This window comes from Megachile rotundata, chromosome 4, assembly GCF_050947335.1.
Source record: "Megachile rotundata isolate GNS110a chromosome 4, iyMegRotu1, whole genome shotgun sequence".
NCBI lineage: Eukaryota > Metazoa > Arthropoda > Insecta > Hymenoptera > Megachilidae > Megachile > Megachile rotundata.
The window spans coordinates 11,987,071-12,012,908 of NC_134986.1; the positions used below are offsets into that span (position 1 = coordinate 11,987,071).

Below are 25,838 nucleotides of genomic sequence, written 5' to 3' on the forward strand. Positions count from 1 at the left end.
GGTAATCAGGATTTTCGGGATTCGTATTAAATATTATTTATTTGATTCGTCGTATGTCCTAGGTACATTGGTCTTCAGTCGGTGTCGTTTGTCCGTAGTGGACTGGCTATCGACGTGTGAAAAGTTTGGTAATACAAAAGAACGAATTTTATCTTCCTCCCTAGTACGTACATCGACACGTAATACTATGCTTGGACTTCGATTCCTATGTACAACTTTAGCGTTTGTTAAAACATAATGTTCGTATCTCGAGGGACCTCGCGAGGACCTATCGTCGTGTCCCTTCGAAAGCGTCTATCACAACAGCTCTAACCGTTAAGATGCAAAAATAACCATAAAAACGAATAAAAATGATCAACGCGACGATTACGCGCGCACGCGAGTGCCACGCGTTCATAAGAAATTTATTTGTAATTTCATCTATACAATTCGTTGTTCGCGAATTATCGCTGACTCATAAACTCGAGCTGTGAAATGGCATCGTAGTAAACGTATTTCAATAAATTAATCGTACAAAAAGAATTGTTCAGTGCGACAATCGCGTAGTGATGTCGTGGTTCCCTTTTCTTCCCTTGCGCACAGGCGTTTTCTCTGGAATGCTGTTGTTCGAATATCGTCTCGTTCCTTGCGACACAAATCGCAGGGTGTACTTTTGTTCTAGCGAGTTCTACACATCGAGGTAATCGGGTTGCACGTTATCATCGTCCACGAATTTCGTTCTAACAATACCTTGGGCACGAGTTCTCGGCCAAGAAGCGAATCTGCTTGATCATCGAGCGCATTTGGTGTACATGATCTTTTGTGACATTCAACAATAGCGATAGTCAAATGCTCCTTCACAATTTTATGACACTGGAGTGTATGGTTAGGTTGGGTAGGTACAAGAGTACAAGACATCAGTAATCTCCTAAGATTGTAAACATTGGAAATTTTCAAATTTAGAAATACAGAAATGAATCTTTAAATACTAGAATTTCTAAATCTCTAAACCTTCAAATTTCCAAACATTCCTTAACTCTAAATTTTGAACTCTGGAGACAAATTTCTAAATGCCCAATAGCCACCATACTCGCCAGTGCATCGCGATGCCACGTTTAAAAGCGACCCTTCCGCTCTTACCTATTAATACTGATAACCGTTAATGAAAACGAGACCGTTAACATGACTCGACAAATCTGCTCGCTTCTTGCCGGAGAACTCTCTATTATCGCGGACACGGGTTAATCAACGTTCCTCCAGAGCGAATCGGACGCATCGAGCGTACCGACTTCTAATACTTAGCATCTAACACGTAACCTAACGCGTCTAACGGTACATAAATAACATAGAAGACGAAATATCAGAGAAAGAAGTAAAAGTGACCGATCGAGTCTTCGATTGTCGAGCAACGGATCTTCGTTACGTTGGTCGATTCTTGGTCCCTCTTTCTCTTCCGTTTTTGTGGCACAGCCTTGTTCCTCCTGCTCCACGTGTGCCTCCTTACGAGTTTCTCTCTTCGAGCACCACGAAGCGACGGTGATTTGAAGACCATTTTGTAGCGTCGAAGGAGACAGCACGGAAATGGACGTCCCGGTCCTGGAGAGGATTCTCACCCGGATTCACCCACATGGCTTTGGGTCACGTCTCCCAGCTTGGTTCTGAGCTGTCGTTCTCGTGTCCCGGCCATCGGCTCGTTTCACAATGAAATTCTTCGAGTACTCTCGGGCGTGGATACGCACAGGTGTCGTGTGCACTCCATGGACTAGCTCAGTTTAATCGGCCATAGTACGGTCTGTCGGGAATTCGGGGAGGAATATTGGGGACGGGACGCCTATAACACAGACAGTGATTAAGTATTCGGTGACGTTACCCGACGCGTACGAGACGCGGACATGATTAGGTTGCTTTAGAACGAGTAAAGCCATGATGAAAATCAACCCTTTGAATGTCAAATTAGCTCGAGTTACAATGGAACTTGAAATAACTTTTTTTCAGATAACGTTATTTTTTTCTTATTATGGATCCTCATCGTCGATCTAGGATTTATATACTAGCAAATATTACGTTCTGTTTTGAACATCTTCCTTATTCTGGTCAAATGATTCGCACAAACTTTGATGAATTTACTTAAAGTTTAAACCAATACATTTCTCGCAGACTTTTTATACTTACAAATTAGAAATTTTCTAAAGTGCTATACTACAAGATAAAAGATATAGCTATGTTTTCAGTTTGATACAGTAATAAAAATAGAAACTGCTCGAAACCTTCATATAATGTAAAAAAAGTTATATACTTAAAATTAAATTTTATCTTGAATTAATTAATTTTGCCACATTCAAAGGGTTGAACATAACTCGATGACCAACTAAATTTCCCTTCGAAACTTTGAAGAATGTGAGAAACGTTCGACAAGTTCGAACCGAACAAATTTAATTGGAGATCGTACACACTTATCGATAAGCAATGATGTGCGAATGATCATATACTCAAAGTTGAATATTTTTAAATGCTAATGAAAACCAGCGATGAAGAAAGTAACAGTATAATCGTCGAATGTATGTGCGTATCATCGTCTCCAATACAAGTAGAACATATAAATAACGATGTAAACACGCAGTAGATGATTATGCAATATGAAAATATATAAATAGATTACGTGTGAATAAATAAACAATACAATTAAAGCGATGCTGATGAGTATGATCTGCCAAAACGAAAAATGATACAGAAAAAAAACATGATTTGCACAACATGCTTAAGCAATAGCAAAACCCATGCAGACATGAAGAGACGAAAAAAAGGACGTTCGTGATGCATTTTTTGGGAATATAATCCTTTTTAATGTAGATCCAAACGTCCTTTGGTACGAACAAATATAATTGAATATATTGATATTACTTCACGAGATAAAATCCTGGACTGCTTAAGAGTAAAATATGGTTAAAAAGGTAGCAGACGTGTGTGCGAGGGAAGTTGAGGGAAAAGGTCCGATCAAAGAAAAAGAACGCAGAACGCGAATACGCATTCCAGCGTGCGGGGATATTTAGGATTCCTTCTGTTAAAAATAATCTTTGTTATTGCACGCAGTACGAAGCGAAACCAGAGGAATTAGTGGTATATGTACACTTACAGTGTCGAGCATGGTGCAATTTCTTTGGGACAATGGCGACGCGAGGGAAAAAGATATACCACTGATTTTAAAGAAATTGGGAGATTGAAAATTTTTGAATTTCTAAGTTGAGACATTTGGAAACCACCAGATTTAAATTTGGAAAATTTCAGATTAAAATTTGGAAATAAAAGAATTTACAAATTTATAAATGCATTTTCCAGGATGTCAAACTTTGAAATTTCTATTTTATCAAAGTATAAACTTTCAAATTTTCAATATTTCAAATCTTAAATTTTACAATTTTTATTATTTAAGCTTCATACCTTCAAATTTACAATTTTGCAAATTCCAAGATCTCAAATTTACAACTTTGCAAATTCTAAGCTCTCAAATTTACAATTTTCCAAATTCCAAGCTTTCAAATTTACAATTTTGGAAATTCCAAGCTCTCAAGTTTACAATTTTGCAAATTCCAAGCTCTCAAATTTACAATTTTTCAAATTCCAAGCTTTCAAATTTACAATTTTGCAAATTCCAAGCTCTCAAATTCAAAATTCTCCAGATTTCCAAATCTCCAACTACTAAATCTTCCAAATTCTCAAATTTTCGAATCTGTCAAATATACAACTTCTAAATTTTCAATTCTCTAATTTCCCAAGTTTCTAAATCTCCAAGGTCTTAAATTCTCTACGCCGCCATTTTCCTTAGATCCATGCTCGGTACCGTAATTGAAGAAGAAAAAAACAACATATCAGTGATTAATAATTAATAATTGATTAGTGATCAATTAACATTACACGGCCAACAACAATAGTTATTTATAATAAAAATATTCAGCCGCAAAGATTGTTGCACGAATTGAAACGGGTATATTTCCCCGGCGGAAATGCGTTTCCGGTCGACGGATATCTATAAATTTCTCTCGAATTCTCGTTCTTTTATACATATATATAGATATATACAGACGTGTATATATAGATATATATATATAAATATTTATATATTTATAATCTATAACATGTTATAACCTATATACACATTTATATTGCAATAAAACAGTGTATGTATATCGCGCACGCGTACCGCGATATTACAACATGAATCGTGGGTGAGGTGCACAATTCGAAAGGAAATATTCGCCATATAACCCTTTCGTCAATGTTTCCCTTGCTCGTTACACGAATTTCCCGACAACAACGATCGAGAATGAGTCAATACACGGTCGGGCGAGCAATCGAACTCTTGGATGTAGAAAAGAATGTCTATAAAAATCAGTATAACAGGTATCAAAATGATGATCAAGGTTTACTAGCCACAAAATGGCGAACAGCTCCAACGTTCTCGTGAAACACGATACTCGATTTACTTCTCTCGAAGGTTCACCAATGATGGCGTGTTCATACATTTTTTACGATGTTCTTAATATATAAATATTTCAGAGTTCTCGGTATTTATGGATAATACTGAATTATTGAGAACGTTGATTATGAGAATCCTGAAATATTGACAATTATTAAACTAAATATGTTTCACTCGGATAAAATTTTTTATTGTTATACAATTTAAAATATATTAAATGTAAGTAACTTGTTTAACAATTTTATAAAGTACCCAGCAGCTGGAAGTGTTATAATCGTAGATAAGTTTTATATTAGAACAGTATCTTGCAAAATATTTGTTTCATAACGGAAAAATATGTGACGTGATCTCATAAACAAATACAGCAAGAAAAGTTCTAACTTTCCATAAGTTTCACTAAACATACGTCTACTCTAAGGGTTAAAAGTTAACACTGATGATTAATTCTTTTTTAATCTAATTCAGCTATTTCTATTTTGTTGTTTAAATCAGCGCCGATCATTGGTGACTCTCACAGCAGTCAATATGTTAATGCTTTCGTGGCCGATAATTCTGACGCGAAGATCACAAAATTATGCAATGAAAATAAGAAGAAAAAAAAAATGAAGACCTCTATTATAAATATTAAGGAATAACTGGATAATTTATTTGGTTATAACGAGTCACGGAATACTCTGGTTATTACAGTGGATGTTCATTGAAAATATATATATGTTTTAAAACCAAGTTTTATGAAAGACATTGTGATCGTTGTAGTAACTAGGATTTTTGTTTACAGTGGACCCAGTTCCGTGATCTTAATTATAGTGTCATTGTTTCATACGGATTAGGACATTTTGGATTTTTTAAAGTAAGTTTGTATTTGGATGTTTGGAAGTTTGGGGGTTTGGAGATTTGGAAATTTAGGGATTTGGAGATTTGGGGACTTGGAAATTTAGGGATTTAGAGACTTGCAAATTTAGGGATTTGGAGATTTGGAAATTTAGGGATTTGGAGATTTGGAAATTTAGGGATTTGGAGATTTGGAAATTTAGGGGTTTGGAGATTTGGAAATTTAGGGATTTGGAGACTTGGCAATTTAGGGATTTGGAGACTTGGCAATTCAGGGATTTGGAGACTTGGCAATTTAGGGATTTGGAGATTTGGAAATTTAGGGATTTGGAGATTTGGAAATTTAGGGATTTGGAGATTTGGAAATTTAGGGATTTGGAGACTTGGAAATTTAGGGATTTGCAAGTTTCCTAAAGATCAATTAATAATTTAGGAAAACTAGACCCCCTAGTCACCTAGTTACCCCAACGACAGTACTACGTCAGCAGCCGCGAACGCGTTAACAACCCCAAGAACATCAGCAAGCCTGGCACGAGAATCTCCATAGTCCGCTTCTTCCTCGTCCGAAATGCATCAAATTTATCGTGAGTACATATCATCACATGCTCGGCCCACGGTGTACAACAGTTTAGTCGATGTTTCGTGTCGCGCAAGGAAATCTTGTAACTAGAATTTCGCTACGTATCTTAAGGCTCTTAGATGGAAGCATATGTAACAATTTGTCGCGTGAAAGGATGCTCGCGTTTTTCTCGGCATTTTTTTTATCTCTTCTCTTCCTCTCTCTGTCCCGAGAGAAGCGGCCTGAACGCAACCGATCGACGAACATGCGAACTAAATGTAAATAGAAAAATAGAAAACATACTCTAAGTAAAGAAACTCTTGGCGAGTCGGGAAGTGTAAATTGTTGGTACGTTCAAATGAGTCAGTTGGGAAAACGCGTTCAGATTCGCTTCTCAAAGTGAACGATTAAATGCTAGGTACGATAACGTTATCGTTTGTGTTCGCAAAAGAGGGTCAACGATTCCCTGGTTCCTTCGCATCCATCTGTTAATGCGGCCTCTATATGACGATATCGCTAAACATTATCGACGCTAGTTTCGCTGGATCTAGTCACGAAAGCCGAGGGTTTTGTTTCAATGTTCGAGGGCCTTCTTTAGGCTCGATACGCAACGGTCTTCAGGGTTCGCAGATCGCACGATACAAGGTGAAACCGAACAGCATGAAAGATTTGTTTGTCGCGTTCGAACGAAAGAATCGGTTGAATCGGTTTAATTGACGGTGCGAGCGTGAAGAAACTTCAGAAACGATCGTGAAGATCGGAACCTTCACGAATCGATGATACAGTTTCTTCACCTGTCGCCTTTCGTTGTAACGTTTGTATCGAACATTCCACCCAATCGAGAATCGCTAACGAAGTTCTCTAATCTCTTCAAAGATATCTAATTTTACCATAACACTTGATTCACAACTTTTGATTCACATCTTTTTTCTACATATTAGTTCAGACTTCTGTTCTATTTGCTATCTATTTAAAATACGATTAAATCATTTCTTTTTCCGATTCGAAAAATCATCCTTGAAGAGATTAAAACGAACAAACTGGAGTTTACAGGAGTTGAACGAGTCTTCTAAACTTATTTCATAAATAAACTATGGATATATTTCGATAATGCAATATACAGGATATCGAAATGTTTAAGAAATTAATTAAAATGTAACGAATTAAATGTTGAATCCATAAATGAAGCTTAATTGAACTGAAGATTAAAGTTTGGAACTTTGGTAATGTAAAAAAGAGCGAAGAATGTAAGGTATTTTGGAGGGTGGAACCGTCCAAATAGCGTCGACGAACATCGAAGAACCTGGACACGTTGAAGAACGATCTTTCTGCACGTTTGCTACTTGATATGCCCAGTTATTGTAAACGCTACGCCTCGTGTCGAGGCACGTGCATCTACTTTACATCTCTATCGTCTTCTTAGACCTCGTAACAAGAATCCGTCTTGAAAATAATGATACTAAAGCATTGACGTAACTAGGATTTTTGTCTGGGGTGGGTTAGATCCCCTAGCTTCACTAATTAGTACTTATGCCCACTAGATTGGGTTCTGGTTTCTACATTGGGTTTTCAAAATTTGAGAACTGAGAAATTGAGAATTTGTAAAATTGGGGGTTGAAAATTTGGAGATACAGGAATTTGGAAATTTAGGTATTTGGGCACTTGATAATTTGGAAATTTAGGTATTTGGAGATGTAGCGATTTGTGAATGTAAGAATTTGGAAATTCAGGTATATGGACACTTGGTAATTTGGGACTTTAAGAATTTGGAAAATGTACTTGTGGACTCAGTAATTTAAGACTTCGGAAATTTACATATCTAGTAATTTGGAAGTTTGTAATTTTAAAAATTTATAAATTTTCTTATCCGAAACACGCTATATTCTACATCCATATGAAGGATCCATCCCGGCCCCCAGCTAGTTACGGCAATGCGCTAAAATGTACCTTACGAAAATAAAAGGCTTCACAATCTACCGTACACGGAACGTGACGCTCTACCGAAACGAATAACGTCTTTCTCTAAACCTTATACAGTGTACAATACAGTGCGACTTCGGTCACAATGATCGTAATATTGTGTAATCGCAAATTACTCTGTAATTTCAACGCACGATCTATGTATTTAATTCGTGTTTTACGATGCACAAAATGATCGGTAGTAGACATATGTATACGTACATACGTATCTGTACAATAACATTACAGTAATACCACTTGTGGTTGCTCATGAAGTGTTCTCTCTGCTTTTCATTAACTCTTTCTGTTTCTTAACGTACACAACTATCTTTAACCTTTCGTGGTCCTTGTATTCTCTGTTTTAAACACAACGAATTTATTCTGAATCAATACCTTTTCTTAATATACTGTAACCTTTTTTGGATGTAAAATCAAGAATAAAAGATCTTCCAATATTTCGTTTAGCTATGAATTTTAAGAGAACATTTTTAACTCGTAGCAAACACATTTGGATCGCAAAAGGTTAACAACCAATACAGTAGTAATCTTAAAATCACGGACCAGAGCTGTTCACTGTCGATATACGATCAATCTTATTTTAGTTTACGAGTGCGACGTGCTTTCGATGAGAGAGTGACTTCGAACAATTAGTTTTTTATATATTCAAGAGAATGTTTATCTGTAAAACTCTATCTATCCGTATTGACAAATATTTTTAACAAGATTTTCTCTATCAATTTCGTATTTAAATAAGTAAAAATAATAGACTAGATTTGTTATAAATACTTGATGTGTTATATATTACTATGACAATTTATATATTATTTCTTTAATTTATCAATGCAACAATTTTCAATAGTTGCAACGTAGTCAATTAATAATTACTTATATTAATTCTGAATAGACTTTTACTCAAACACATTTCTGTTCTTGGCAACAGTTCAAATACCAAGAGTAATTCATTGAACTCGTCACACACATTACTTAATACATTCAATTTCTAAAGAGTATTCTCCCAATTAATAAATATAAACAATAATAACAAAAATTCCATAATTTAATTATGATAAAATTCAGATAAACAGACTTTTACAGAAACATTCTTCGATCAGCACCAACTACAATCTTCAAAATATAAGCCACAATAAATTTAGATCAAAATAAATGCATCTATGCAGTAAAGGCTCGTAAATGAGTATCATTAGGCCCATTTAATATCGAAACGAATGTAGCAGAGCAGGTCTCGCTGAGTTTCCTCGAACAGAAGAGTGGAAACAATGTGTTTGAATGTGCTATTGGAACAAGCACGAAAGGGTGCAGTGACGCGAGGAACTTTTCTCTAAATTTATCATCTAACCGGGCAGAGCTTTGCTGTAACGAAAAATAATATTCTCTCTCTCTGGTTTTGTAATTGCACTTTGATCATCGTCCTCGATCTCATATTTTCCGCACGTCACTGCACAAAAAGATCAGCTATATAATTCGAAGGTTCGAAATCGCTCTGATTGCGTAGAACCGCTATATACGATGACGATAACACGTTTAAATAGTGCGTCGAACCGTTCGTCGCTAATATTTATGCTTAAATATATGTATCTTTAATGAGAAACTGTCGGCGAAATGGAACAACCCAAAAAAATAAAAGTAATGTTGCTGACACAAGCTTTGACAAAAATTGTGAAGATCTGATAAAAATATAAAATTATATATAGAAAGTACAATTTATAATTGTTTTTAACACAATGAATAAATGCTTGTTTTGCAAAATTACGTATCACAGACGATAGCTTATATTTCTGATCAACAGAAACTCTTACAGATAAGATACGACTTTGAAAATATCAGTAATTGTCTACAGATTTGAAACGACTTTGCAAATTACACTCAAAGTATCAGATCGAACAAATATCTTTTTAAATTTATTGCATACAATGATAACAATTTTCTAAACAAGTCTAACTCACTTTTAACAATGTATTATGCATATAAATTCTTGAAGTACTCTGTACTATAATAAAAATAATTAAATATAAATATAATAAGATTTTAAAAATTAGTTTAAATTGTGAACGTTCCGTTTCCCCGTACGCTTCCCTTCCACACAATCTTATGTAAAAATATACATAGAATATATGCATATAAATATTACGAATATCGTATAATCAAATATGCGCTATTTATCGAACGCAGTGATGGTTACGCAAACTCGAAAGCACGCCACACCGTTAGTCATAAATGTGTCTAACTACAAGAAACGTGTTAATACATTGTGTGTTTAATTTTTATGTATGTACATGAACAGTCAATTGGGTTTTGTCAAAGCACGATCGAGGAGCGTTAGGAAACAACAAATACCATTCGAAACAAAACGCAGCTCCCGAACATGCTTGCTTAACGTGATATACATTCAATTATACATTAGAACGATATACGACCGCTATTATACGCATATATGTATATTATATGTATTAATCTGATCCGGTATCGTTAGTGTCAGTTTTAGGTTTCATTTAGAGAGAGAGGGATTCGCAACTCAGGATTTTCATGCAAAATCCTCGAAGCACGCTACGCTATATCACATCCTATGTCTGAGCACGTTTCTTTTTTTGTCAATAATATTTCGTAAGGATTAGCTAATGTGTATGTATATATACATACATATATTTATAATCTTCATACGGTTTATGTTTTATATTGATATAGATAAGAATGAAACTAATCATGGTGAACATGTTAAGAGGTAGAGAAACAGTGTGGTGACATGTTTTTTTTGTTTTAGTCGCGCAATTAATATAATTACTGATTGCTTAAACTTATAGTCGGTGTTAATACAATCGTCGCCGATAGAAATCGATCGAATACGATAAAACGAACCGTCAACGTTCGATCTTCACACCAACAGCATGACATTTTTCATCCGCAAATTTGTTCGCGAGTGATCGACGACGACGACTTCCTTCTCCGTGGAATTCCGCCTAATCGAAACTACCTTTTGATCACATTATAGGGTTCTGGTAGACTTTCCAGGATAGACTCACTGGAGATACTAGTAATATCGATATCTAACGAGCTTAATGTCCGCCCTTCTTTTAACATACGTCTCTATCGGCAAAAAGATCACCGGTCTTTCGTGCGACCCGTGTTCCAGCGAAATTTCGAAAGCAAAAAACGACAGCTACTAAAAGCTACTGTTACATCTCGGATTCATCGACGAATCTCTCGATGTTCTACTACTTTATTCGAGTGTTTTCTCTTTTTGTCGCTCATGGGCGATTATATCATAACGTACACACGCGGTTACTCTACGGTTCAAAGCACATTTATTTCCTTTCAACGGCTAACCACATTACGAGGCGTGAACGATACACATGGAATGTTTCGAAGAAAGTTTACGCGACTTACAAATATACGGAGGTACTCTCTTAATCGTATTCCCTACACTCTGCGTGCTATACAGCACATATTATATTACGAGCATAACGTTCTCTTTCTGTGTATCATCGCGTGTCTACTTAACGACATACAGCTTCGACGGCATCATCATCGTCATCGTCGCGGTGAATCCAATTTCTCGGATCATGCAAGAGAGAAAGAGAGAGCGGGCGGTGGGACAAATATGTGTATGTATATATATATAAAGAGAGAGACAGACAGAGAGCAAAAAAGATTAAAAAAAGTATAGCTGGTTACGCGCAAAACTGTTATTGGTATCACTCTATCGAGAGAAAAACAGCGAGACATCGAATTAGTAGTGTTCATTCTCAACCCTGAACAGTCTACCATCTACTTGCGCAACTTAAATAAGGTGTACCCATGTAATCGTGGTTAAAGGGGCAAGATCATCGATAATAGAAAATTATGGACTGCGAGTCTATTTACTTGATCTTGAATGCGTCCATCAGCTCGTTCACAGCGGCGTTAGCAGCGGCCTGCGTCGCAGCTTGCGTCACCCTCTGTTGTAGACCACCCCCACGACTAAACATACACCACGGACACTCAGCTTTTACTACTGATCTCATATAGATCTTGTTGCAATTACTTAATATTTATTAGTACTATACAAATTTCGATTATACTAGAGTACTAGTATATCGCGCACACTACGTCTCAAGTCAGGCGTGACCAAACTTCTTCTACGACCACAGTCTCTAATCTGCTTCTTAACAATAATGTATATGGAAATTCAAATGTTCTGGGAATCTATGGATCTGGGAATTTGGAGATATAATAATCTGAGCGAAGAATGTGAGATGAAGCTTCCCTTCAAAAAGTGGGGGATTCAAACGTGATTCAAGAACCACAGCTTGGTCATACCTGTCTTAAGATTTCAAACGTTTCCATCATTAAAAAAAGAAAGTTCGTGTAAGAACTTGGCCATGCCTGTGATCTCAACGTTTGCATTATCAGATAAAACTCGTGTAAGAACGAGAGTTCACGTTCGAATCGAGCACGCGATACTTTGTCTAATGATAAATGCTTTTCAATGCAGGCACCGACACGTACGTTCCTAATTGATAATTGACTACATTCCATTTGATTTTCTATGCGGATGTTCGATCGAACGAACGAATGAACGAACACTAGCAAGAAAGCGATGATAATAATAGGGAGACTTGAAAGCTGTTGGGCATGTAACACGTTGTTTGCGAAACACATTATCGTGTGTTGCATTTTCAAACAGTTCCTTCTTTTACGGCGAGTGAAACGATTACTTCTATAGACGCATGGAAAATGCGACCTCGACGAGATGCGGCGCTTCCGTAGTAAAAATGTCATGCTGTTAGTAAGCGAATGAATACTTGTCCGTCTGGTGATCAACCCAAGACCATTTATTTTACAACGTTTTTGTAGTTGTATATACAGGCATCATGTACAATTCCATCGAACTAATTTACAATGAAACAAACGTCGCTCTACCTACGATTTCATTCGTCACGAACGAACTTCATTTAATTCTAAGTTGTTTTTCTTCATTTTTACTAATACCGATTAAATGTATCGTAAACACTTCGGAATTTTAATTAGAGTTGTGCGAAACAATGTGTATTTTCTTTCAGAATGATCGTGAAAACGAGCATAATATTTTATCTATCGTTCGAAAGTAAAAGAACAAACGATTGAAAATACGAGTAATGATTTCTTGGTCGTTCTTACGAAATTGGACCGCTCGAAAACAAATGCAGATTACTGGTTAGTAGAAGGAGATAAACGATTCATCGAAATTGGAAGCTCTTCTCTTAACTAATACAAATGTGGTTCGCTCGTCCTCGTATCGCACACCTCTAATTAAATAATAAATCCGTAATCTGTAATGTTTGCAGACAAAACATGTAGCATTAGGAAATTGTATCTCGTGTAAAATGTACACTGACTAGATGCAATCGATATATATATAATGATTAGTAGCGATTAGGCGAGTTAGTGCGAAGACTTATTGTCGGCGCCTGCAATAGAAAGTGAAGTTAGCACCAAAGCCCCAATCACACAAAGCTAACAGAGACAAGCAATTGCAAGTTTCTGTTTTTAATTTTTAACGATATTTTAGTGAACATCATTGAATGAAGATTAAATTGAAAAAGGACCTTCACCGTGTTGATAAGTCACAGGTCTACCTTAACACAAAACCGACAAAACGTTGTGCAAAATTCGTCACGTGAGGAAGTCAATGATTGAAAAGTACTTGATAGTACAAAGCATCTTAACTGAACCGTAAGTCCTTTCAAAATTCTCTGTACTACTTCACGAGTTATCTATATTTTTGATAAATTAAACAACATAAATTAACGGGTACTTACGATGGTACCATAGGAGGAGGTAGGCCAGGTGTAGAACGGGCCGGTGGTGGTCCACCAGGTCCAGGTCTGTTAGGAATAGCCGGTGCTGGACGGCCCCCTGTTGGCACCGGCGGTGGAGCACGAGAACTAGAAAGAGGTGGTGGCTGTGTCACTCCACGTCTTGGCCCACCAGGTGATGGTGGTGATAACCTGAAAGTATTTGTTCCAAGGTGAGTCATAATTATCTAACTTGATAAGTACATAATTTAGATGAAAGACGAAATGAATATTAAATTTACATCGAACTCTACAGAGATACTAAGAGCTTTAGCGCTTGATCTCGCTACTGCTTTCTGAATTCAATATTAACATAACCGGGTACACTACTTGTGCTTCATATTCTGGCCTTCGAACGTTCTATACCAAAAATATAATATTTTGAAGAATTGGGCTTGAGTATAACATATTAAAATTACCGGAAAGAAACATATTACCGTACAAAACATAACAAATATATAAGGTTCAACATAAGTTTGGAAATAAAACAATACAAAGTATACAGATAAAAATATATACACTCGTGAGCAACGAGCTTCTAGTTAAGAATAAATGTAGAGGGAGGAGCCTAGAGGAATTGCGAAGAGGACATAAGATACACTTGCCTATAATGCTTGTTTTCCAAAATTCTAAAACTTTAAAATCCTACAATTAGGGAGAGACTGAAGAGAACCTAGGGATATTCTAAAGGAACCCAGGGCGAAATCTAGATAAAATCTAATCTAAACATTCCTCACACATTTCTCCTTAACTAAAGGAAGCATATATTGCACTCGAGCATATAAATAATAGGGATACAATTGTTCGCGACTAAAATTTCCGAATATACACAGAACTAAAGAAAAAAGGAAGGATAATTAATAGAAACGTAATAGCTCTTACCCAAGACTGTTTCAACGGTGTTCAAGTGTATGGGGCAAAAGCAGGCAGTACAAGATTGAAAGATACCAAATTAGTTGAATGCATAAGCGACAATGAAAATAATATCATAATTGTTACCTTGGATTCTCGCCAGACGCCAACCAATCGTTTTTCACTGGCGGTGGTACTGGAGTGGACACCGTCGCCATTGAGACATCTCCGATGATACGAAGTGCCTCCTTGCATGCGTGATACATGCGTAACATTTCTTCCCGTTTTTGTGCTTCTTCAGGCGATTCTTCCATCATCGAAGCCTGCGGCGTACATGAACACATTAATCCAAATTAATCGAGGAAGTTGAATCATAAAATAAGTTAGGAAGAAGCATGGTGATAAATAAAAGAAGGGAACGAAACTTACAGTTATGGAATTAAGGAAATTCTTCAAATAATGTTTATCAACCTTGATACATTGAGTGGGAAAAGGACATCTTAGGACACCATTATAATTTTATTAGATGAGGTACGTTACTGGATTAACAAATTATCTGCAGGTACGTAAAACTGTGGTACTTTAAATTCAGATTAATGTTCACCTGATCACCACTCGCGTACAAATGTGCCAACAGCTCTCCATTGATGAAATCCTTCGCGTTATTGATGATCAAGTGCATAATTGTCTTTGGAACGAGATCGCGAGTAGTTTTCGTGACAATCTTCATGTACGAATCCACAAGATTTCTGATGGTCTCCACTTGTCGCTCCAACTGAGGATCCATCGATGACTGAGCTTCTGATCCACCCTATAAGATATCAACAATAAATCTAATGCACCAATAATCAATAATGCAAGTTAAAAGCAGTATTCAAGATAGTTATATAAAATTGAAATAAAGAGTTAATAATGGGAGTGTTATTGATTAATAATAAAAGTGTAATTGATTCTATTTCCAAACGGAAACGCTGCCAGTAGGTAATATATACATATTTTAATAGCAGACTATATTAATCATTAGAAAAAGCAGAGCTGAGTGGAGGTGTTTTATATTCGTGTACGTGTTGTGTGTTCATATGTTTGTCTATGAAACTTCTATATTTGTACCAACCTCATATCCTTCCTTTAGTTGATTAGAAGCAAGAAAATTTAATCACAATTGTGAATGCAAAATCTAATTAATTGTTGAAAAATATTGCAAATTCATACTTCGATTAAAAAGATTATTTAAATGGATTATTTTCTAAAACATGGACGTTATTTAAAATTTTGTACTTTCTTTAACAATGCAAAACGAATTTTAGAATTCTAGTGCATATTATGAACGATTTTATGATAATCGAAAGGTTAAACAATATATTATAATGAAGTATTGATAAAATGCTCCTATCACACCACCACACAGTTAAAAATTTAATGATGAAGAAAACAATCTAGTTATCCCGTACTAACTCACCCGCTGCTTATCCTAAAATAAATGAAAATAATCTGTCGCTAGTAAACATAATAAAATGTGTCTATTACTAACAATAAAGAAAGGAAAAATCTAGTTATCTCGCACTTTAGTTAATAGAACAAATAACATAGGAACATTTAAATTCTTTTAAACATTTATAATGTCTCGATACTTACTTAAACATACACGTGCGTAAGATATTTAATTTTAAAATTGAATAAATAAAAAATTACCTCTCCTTCGCCATTCGCTTGTTCCGTTGACTTTTCAGGATATACGCCAGCTCTGAGGAAAGAAGCTTTCCAAGAGTCAACATCGTCCTGTGTTTCACAACTTAATTCAAGCTGCTTGGAATCCTTGTAAACGTTTCTGCCCTCAGGATTAAACAAAGCGAACAAGTGACGTCGGGACATGAAACCTTGTTCCAAATCGCGTAATTTTAATCCATCTAAAGGTAACATGTACTTCTTCTCGCGTTCCTAAACAAAACACACAATACATGGCTTATAGCTTATACGATTCACTTTACTAATCACAAGTCACTGCTTAATGTTCGCTTATTTGATTTACATAAAATAGTCGTAGCGAAGATGTACAATTGTCGATTATTTGAATATAGTCGATTTATAATTTCAGCAATTTAATTGAAATAACTGTATAATTATAAGATAGATACATGAGAAATCTGTTTTCCTTATTTTGATGATTCATTGTTAAGCTAAGATCATGATTGTGCGGATGTTCACTTCACGTAATCTGTTAGAGCTATTTCGGTGAGAATAACTTCGAGAACAATAACTGGGATAAAAGGCGAACATTAAACGTGTAATACCGGATATTATAATTGAGAAGATATTTACTTCTTCGTCCTTGTACCAAGAAATACTCTCCGATGTTAGGACAAACCAATAATCTTTTGAGCCACCTTTCATTATACCGAGATTATGGATACACATGTACCCCTTGCGTATTACTTGATTGCCCAACGTATGACGCCCGGATTTGACTGCATTTTCGGAGGACTGTTGTGCACTGTAACATAAGTGCGATGTAAAATGAAATGTTAAATAGAAAAAAGTGTTTGAATACCCATGTACAAAGTGTATTGTAACAACTTGCCACAAAAGAACTTGTTGTTTATCTTGTTTATTTTGTAAAAAATCTAGCAGGGCAAAATCCTAGCAACAACTTTTTTCTTAACTTACACAAACGTTCACACAAGTTCAAATTTAATTTTATAAATAAATTATTGAATCATACTGAACAATGAAGTTCTCTAAAGTATGTGCTTTTATGGTACCAAAATATTGAAAAACAAGACGTGATAAAGAACAACATAGAAAGGATCATTACTTTGGCTGTATATCATTGATTTGAAATGGTAATTTTACAATTCTGTTAGAATAAAAGATTCACTGGATTAAGAAAAATAAAAAATTAATTTTACCTCATAAATTGTTTTAGCTTACATAGAAAAACTATATAACATACAGCCACAACAATTCCATGCATATACTCCCATACAGTTTTAAATATTACAATTTATATATTTTTGAATGTACATTCAAACACTGTAACATGTAAGTACATAAAATGTTATTGCTACTTAATCAACACTTGAATAATTTTGTAGATGACAATGCATAAAGAATTGGCAGAAGCACATATATATTACATTCATTATGAAACAATGTGAAAAGTGATGAAACCAAGATTTGATGCTGCTGTATGAAATATACGATTTGGAGCATCTATGCATGACTTTAGTGAATGATTCATTCGAATGGTACATTTGAATTGTGCGAACATGTACAAAAGACTAAAATTAAACCCATTTAATTTTTAATTAATTATAAGTGTATTTTCTAGTATGTAAAATGATATAAAAAGTAAGAGAATAAATAAAAATAAATGGTAAATGCATAAGAGTATCTAATACTTCATAAAATTTAACTTCATTTCCTCATTTTCATAACATGTATCTTTATTACATTAATTAGAATACTGAATAGTTATTGATAAAATTAAAGAAGAAATACATTAACTATTACTCATAATTTTAAATAACAAAAACTGATACATTCTGTCTTAATTAAAAGAAGAAGAAGGAAAACCTAATACGCTAGAAAAATATGTAATTTTCCATTTTATATTGTAGAGGACACAAGTAGGGGTATTGCTTTTATGGATTTTATCTTCTGTTAAGAAAATGATAAAAATTGGAAGCTAGGGGGAATCAACTAAAAATAAGCATAAAAGATTAAGAGCGTGAAAATGGAAAAGGAAGAAAAATGTAGTGTAAATCTTTGTTCCAATGTACTTTATAATTCTTACCTTGCATTATGGCTACTGGCTGCCGCGCTGCCGATATAATTAAATAATTTCTTTAATTGTGAAGTATAAAGTTTTGATGAATGGAAACAAATGTCAGGAAATGTGTAAAATGCTATGTAATTTAAGGAAAGACATACGTTTTTAAAACTCTTAATTACATAAAGCTTATTACAATAAAATTAAAATTTACAATTATAAGACCTAAGCAACTGCTGATTTCAAGTGATTATAATACATTTCTGCGATATTTTCTGTGCAGAGGTATGCCTTGCCTTTAATGACATAAAAGATTTTGTTAGAGAAGCTACAGTATTATAATTCAATTATCCGTAATCACCGTATAAAAGAAAATGCTATTATATATTTTTCTACTATTCATACATGTTTGAAGAAACCAAATAATATTTTTTAAATAGTAACTAATCTTAGAATAAAACTTAAACTGAGTAGCAGTATATGTATTCATTTTCAAATTGTTCATCATGTTCATCATTTATTTCATAACAATTTGAATTTTTTTATGATATTTTAAGTGTTGAATAAGTAAAATAGAAAAACCAACAAAAATTATGTTAATCACATAAAAGTAAAGTATTAAAATGTTAAAAGTATGCATATCTCGAATAGGAAAAATGTAAGTGGGATACAATTTAATATGACAATACATATGACACAGAGTGTCATACACACGTACATCAAATAGAAAGAATAGCATAAGTTCTACTATTTTTAACGATACTGACAATGTGTGCCTCTGCTTTGAAAAACAAAATGAGCTAATAGTACTTGCTAGTTTGAAGCTTGCAATATGAATTGATTTTAGCGAGACATGCACTGATTATGAAATATACCGTATAAACCTGATGACAACAATTATATGAATGTAATTAAATATACATTGCTCAATTTATTTTATATTACCAATGATTACGTTTTCACTTTAAATATTTTAAATTCAGGGAAATACGGTATAAGCGTATATTATATACTTTAATACGTATTTAATACATAATCAAATATGTATCAACGCATATAATCCGTAATTTGCGTACAAAAATGTTGCAAGCAAACTAATATAACTAACTATTGATCTAGCCCGTGAATTTATTTATCACGTTCATTTTGTTTTATACGTAACTTAAAGTATAGCTTTTAATAATGATAATCAAAATAATAAAACTAATTAAAAAAAATACCCTGTTTGCTATATAGTAAAGCACATTATCATTATGTGGACTATACTATGTGTTGAATTTACATTAGTCATGCAATATAGAAATTCATTACTGCAAGTATGAAAATGTTCTTCAAAGATATTGATAACGTGTAAAGTAATTTACTGAAAACAGTATATAATATAATATCTTGGTGTATAAAAAAATATTTAATAAATAAATGCTGAATTTTCAGTTATTGAAATAGAAGTAGTTCATAAAATTTGCATCTTATTCGTTCAATAATTAATGGTAACGAATGGTTTCAATGAAATAAGGGTTTTTTTTGTTGAACATTTTGAAGGTTTACAACATACTTTTTAGAATCGGGATAGTAAAACTTATACATATAATTACATTAAAAACTGTAACTGCAGTTATGAATATAAGAACAACATAAAGCGCTAGATGTGCGGTGGTTAAAAATCAAGATTTTCTATTATATTATTTACGTTTTTGATTTTATTGATTCGCTACGATAACACATAATAAAATGCAGGCAACTTACTTGGCGAAACCAATAAAGTCTTCATGATTCGTATTCATGTACGCAAGTTCACAATCAACCAGAAGTATCAACTGCTCCTTGCACAACTGTTCACGTTGTCTAACATGAGTAGTAATAATACGTTCCGTTTCTTCCCTCAATCTAGGATAACGTGACATCTACGATACAAAATATAAATTATATCAATGATCATATGATGCTTGAAATTTGAGAAACAGGGCATAAAAGAATTTACTTACTCTATCAGTACAAATGCGTACAACGTTACTGAGTTCTTGCACTACTAAATCCACGCATTTTAGACTAGGTTCCTTGAGTCTATTGATCTGTTTTTTAACTATTGCCTCAAAAGCCATATCAGGAGTAAACAAACCTACCCTGATACCTATAACATTATGCTATTGTTAGTACTTTATTTTTAAAATCAATACCATACAGCATTGTCTTTCATTGTTCACGTTGAGACGAAATGAAAGATTGGAATATTTTCACTTCTGACCTGGTTTTGTCGTATTAAAATAAACAAAACCCGTCATTGCAGTGAACGATGAAAGACAATATTCGTTCGTTATTATATAGAGCATTCTCTCCAAAAGAAATAGAAAAAAATAAGAAACATCCAAGTTTTTTTCTTCCACTGACTCACTGGTCTGATCATCGATAATCGATTGCGAACGATAGATAAACTCGAAGCGAATTCCAATGGAATAACGTTAGGCAATAATAGAGATGACAACAACATTTTCTGAAAGATTTCTTACTATACTTTTTGAGAGAATACTGTATTTACGTAATAGTAGTGTAATGGTAGAAATATTAAAATTAAGATAATTATTCACCGTGAATATTCCTAATGGCAAAAGCAATTTCTCTCCTCAATTCTTTTTCATCAAATTCCATTTTAACTATTTCAAATGGAAAACGTTCATGGAATAATCTATTTATCTTAGCACCTCCGCTAAGCTCGTTTGTATTGATTTGTGCAGATCCTGAACCTTCTATAGTCCTTTCAAAATCTGACTGAAGCTGTTGTATCATCCTTAAAAATGTTTTTCTTTCAATCAATGCATAGACAAGCACTAAACTTTAATATTGGTTATATGGGTAGAGAGTCGTGATATTTAAGGTTAAAAAACTATATATAAATTTAATGTTTAATTAGTATACTAGAATGCTCAGTGTTAATCGGTTATTTTTCACACTCGGTTGAGTCAAAAGAAAAATGTATGATGCATTAAAATTTTCATGCAAATGATATACATACACATGAAGACAATATGATACCTACATAAACATTTGAATTGATCTGAAAAATAAGAATAAAATGCTCTAAAATATCGAGACCCTCCACCCATAATGTATTTTAAGAGAAGACTGCAAAGGATAAGTTTAGTTTATAAACAAATCTATTATAAGAGGCAAAACATTTTACACAACTTAATATATATTGGACTTCTTTTCTAATAAAATTGTTATACCATATGGTGTAATATCAATTGCCAATATAAAGTATATAAAAAGAAATACTTACTGTAACATAGCTTTTGTTTTTATGGCAGGATCATCAGGTCTGAAATGTTTGTACTGTTCTACATCTTTCTCCAATGTAAGTAACTGTTTTTGTAATCTATCTCTTAATGCTGGTAAAGTATCCCTGATATGATTTGTCAACTGTTGATTTAAAACACGTTGCAAATATGGTGTTCCTAACCTATCTGCTATGTGCCGATAAGATGGGTGGCTAATAAAAAAAAAATATAACGCATATTTTATCAATTAGTAATTTATACAATTATTTGTTATTATTCATATATACCTTAAGAAAAACTTCCTTTCAGCTGCTAAAGCATTTTTAATATCTTTTCGACCTTCTATATCTTTTTGACTTCTATTAACAACACCTATATAACCTCGTCTCAGAGGTAACAGCTTATTTTCCAGAATATCTCTTGCATCTGTACCATCATCCATAAGATCCAGTTTTGTAATAACACCAATTGTACGTACACCTACCCAAACAATTTAAAGTGTAAAAATGTGTTTGGAGTTCTTATTTTGAAATCTTAAAAAAATATATATACCTTGAGGATCTACTTCTTTGGCAAGTTTAAGAGCATCACTGTTAGCCAAATCAGTATTTGCAGGAGTTACTGCCAATATAAGACAATTTTCCCTTTTGATGAATTGAAAAATCATAGCTTTGATTTGAGCTTCTATATCTGCGGGTTGATCTCCAATTGGTACTTTTGTAAGGCCAGGCAAGTCAATCAATGTTAAATTTAAAACTATTAAAAATAAACATATGTTAATCAAAACAATAATGCACACTCATACATGATGCAATATGAAAATATATTTACCATTGGGTGAATACACTCTTAAATTTATAGGTATATTAGAAATACCCTTATTACTGCCAGTAATTCTGTCTGTTTCTGCTTCGATTTCCTTCCGTACTTCATCAAAATCCACAAACTTTTTACCTTTACAATGTAGAAACTCAGCATATTCTATAATAAAAATATATTTTATAGTACCCTTTTATGCACATATTTCTATACAATATTAGTCAATTAATCTTAATTGTTTAGCTTTAGAATGAAAGTGATAATGCACTCAATTTCCTGCTTATCAAAAGTTCATTGTCACAGGAAATATGATAAGTTGATAGAGAACAATTAAGGAGATTCTATGCTAAGTTCATATGTTCAGTTATAACTATACTAAAATTAATTATAATGAAATATTATTTTAATGTTATCAAGGAAACACAAAAATTCTGGCTGTTTTAATCTATAAAAATAAATGATTTTGATTCACAAAGTAGATTAAATATTTTAGAACTTTCTCAACTACACTTTAATATTTTACATTTTGTTGGTTCTTACTTTCTTTTAAAATATATGCATGTACAATACAATAACTAGTAAACCTAAACACAGCACAAACTTTCTAAGTTACCTAACATCAAGACTACAAAATAAAGTTGCAATTAATTTTATGCTTAATACAATGGCATTGTGAAAGACTTCTAATTAAAAATTTTACTTTTATATTCACAACATGAAACATGTTATAATCTATTTATCTATGATGACTCACCAGTTGTACTATTAATCAGTTGTAAGATAAGTGGTCTTCTGGTTACTATGCCTGATCCTCTAGGTAAGAAGTCTCTGAAAATGAAAAACATTATTATATTTTTGATTATTCCAATAATATTAAAGCATGTAACATTAAAACGCAATAAATAGTATGAATAAAGTGTTCTGTATTTACTTAGTAGCACGAATAACAGAACCTGTTGATGTATATAACAAACATATGTTCTTTGTTTAAACATAATTATCATAAAATAATATGTTCTACATTTCAATTATGTCCTAGTGATCAATAGCAATTGATATTTCTCACTCATAAAAACTATTATATCAGTACAAATAAATGAAATTGGTATATCTTTCCTAGCATTTTAGCAATATGTATGCATAAAGAGTTTTCAAAGTCTTTGTCTGTTTGACTGTCTGTTGGACCAGATTCAAATAAAAAATTATTGAACCAATTTCATTGAAATTTGCACAAATGATAGATGACATTCTTAGTCATAATCCGCTTTTCATTTCATCTCGACATCTGAAGCAGTTTTAAAGTTGTAAAATTATATTGTAATATTGTTGAGTAAGATATATGTTCTTGAATTGATGATTCTTAATAATTATAATCAGATCCAATATAATAATTTCCACAATACTATCTTTATGAGTAATCCAATGATTGGTGACTCTGCTAATCTAAAATAAAGTTATAAACAATTGTATATGATGATAATTAATTTCTGATAAAATTCATACAAGATTTAAAGATTTCCAATAATCTATAGTAAATCAAGGAGGGCTATATGAACTGAATGCAATACTAAACGGTCCACATCAGGAACAATTAAATTAATAATTCTCGTCGTTGTACATGTACACTTGAGGCAATTTAGTAGAAGGTTAACTGTTATATCAGCGAGAAAGAATAACCGTTTGACAGGTCGCCGTGTAGGCGGCCTCAAATCGCAAGATATAGTAGATTTTGATGTCATGATCGATAGATTAAAATAGTTAACCTGTCAAGGTATAGAAAAGGGGAATAGTTCAATTAAAATAACCAAGGATGAACATCAAAATTATAACGTGGCGTAGTTCGCCACGCCTTTAATCAAACGTTTGGAATATTCTCCCAATCGTTGTAAGTTTTTCAAGATATGTCAGCAACGAAAGACAACGAAACAACAGGAAACGACATACTTACTTTCCGACAAAGTTCTCGAGAACAGAACTTTTTCCTGCACTCTGTCCACCCACCACCGCGATCTGTGGCAGATCCAGTTGCATGTGCACCCCAAGTTGCGTGAATGCATCTTGCAGCTTGTTCACGATTGGGATCAACTGTTCCATACCCGTGTTTCCTGCCATTTTGTCAAAGGCTGTTCGCTCACTGGCACAGGAACACGATCGTTTTCAACTTTACGGCTGTGTCCTGTGGGCGACACCGAGCTGCCACCACTTCCACGCACAACCGTCGAGGGTAGCTGCCAGAAGTGATTCTATCGCACTAAACACGCACTACCAAAATGGCCGATTTTACGAAGGCACGTCGTTTCACGCGAAATTTCACCGCATTTTTTCCGAAAACCGTGCTCGCGGCACGGTACCACAAACGGAAGATGTCAGCCACTGGCCTACTGCGAGAAAGCTACGCCACGAACCTCCACAACCACTGCGTTCACGTAAATGAGATCCAGTGGTACGAACTCGAGGCACGTAACGTGTTTCAATCGATAATCGAAGCGTGCGCACAGGCGCCTTAGTTGTGACCCACTTTTTATCGTGAGATAAAATCCATATCGTCCTCCTGCTGCTGACCTTTTTCCACGTCCCACGATGATCTGATAACGAAGGAAGCTGTAACTACACCTTTTGTCCTCTGTTGATCCTGTTCACGGCGTATAATCATTTTCTTGGTTCACCGATTTTGAACGATTACGCGGCAAATATTTTTATTGGCGCGGAACTTTTGTAATCATTGAGAAAACTGATGACGACCAATGAGAACATTTATTTCCTGGTTATCATATTGCGTCAGAACGATGATTCCATTCATTTCGGACCTTTATTCAGTAAACTGATGAATCTTTCATTAACCGAGTGCTAATGTATGATTTTACTTAACAAAATTATATGTAAGACATTATCATTTTCAATTAAAATAATTTTTGTGTAAATAATCCACCTCCAATTACTGGTTGTTACAATCGCTGTTATCTCATTATAAATATTTAAATGAAACTAAATACGAAAGTTTTACTTGAAAATATAATAATATTTAATTAAAAACTCAAAACGTTTTTGGTTACAAACATTTTAAATATTAATAATTATTTTGTATTAAGTTGAACCTGGTACTAAACTAAACTTAACTGATAAAATTTTCACTGATTCATTCAATGAAAGCAAGCTATATAATTTTCAAAAATATTACGAGTTCAAAAAATTTCGAATCTGTTTTTATAAAATATCAGAATGAAATAAAAGTTACTAGGAATTAAATGATATTACTGGCTAATTCACTTTATGCTTTTGAAACTAGTATCATATGTCAAATAACACGTATTATCAATAATAGATGAAGAAATGATAAGATACTGTTATTTGTACATGATAAAATTTTTAGTTTTACGAATGTGTTGTCACTTTCGTAAAGGAGTATGCTTATTCTGCTTTTAGGGAGATTTATAAGTACTAGTATGAGATCACTCTATAGTCTACTTTTGTTTTCATGGTCATATACCTG

The 25,838-nt window shown here is 33.8% G+C and overlaps 1 protein-coding gene across 9 annotated transcripts; it reads right to left on the minus strand.

The window, feature by feature from the left end:
* Window positions 1-20: 20 nt before the first annotated feature.
* Window positions 21-25,096, minus strand: shi (dynamin-1 shibire). 9 transcript variants are annotated; one of them, XM_076531142.1, is made up of 18 exons: window positions 24,297-25,096; window positions 23,103-23,176; window positions 22,361-22,510; window positions 22,082-22,285; window positions 21,817-22,009; window positions 21,532-21,741; window positions 20,840-21,039; window positions 20,240-20,385; window positions 20,001-20,158; window positions 18,279-18,305; window positions 16,805-16,976; window positions 16,178-16,423; window positions 15,600-15,611; window positions 15,090-15,296; window positions 14,633-14,808; window positions 13,598-13,723; window positions 11,682-11,777; window positions 21-1,810 (listed from the first exon to the last, which is right to left on the minus strand). In XM_076531142.1, exons 1-18 carry the CDS (start codon window positions 24,458-24,460, stop codon window positions 1,747-1,749), a joined length of 2,625 nt encoding a protein of 874 aa, XP_076387257.1. In that variant the 5' UTR covers window positions 24,461-25,096; the 3' UTR covers window positions 21-1,746. The 9 variants fall into 9 exon arrangements, 8 of the variants coding, with proteins under 8 accessions (XP_076387257.1, XP_076387253.1, XP_076387258.1 ...); XM_076531138.1 differs by having other exon boundaries at window positions 13,598-13,786; window positions 24,297-25,083; XM_076531143.1 differs by lacking the exon at window positions 11,682-11,777 and having other exon boundaries at window positions 13,598-13,786; window positions 24,297-25,070.
* Window positions 25,097-25,838: the final 742 nt, after the last annotated feature.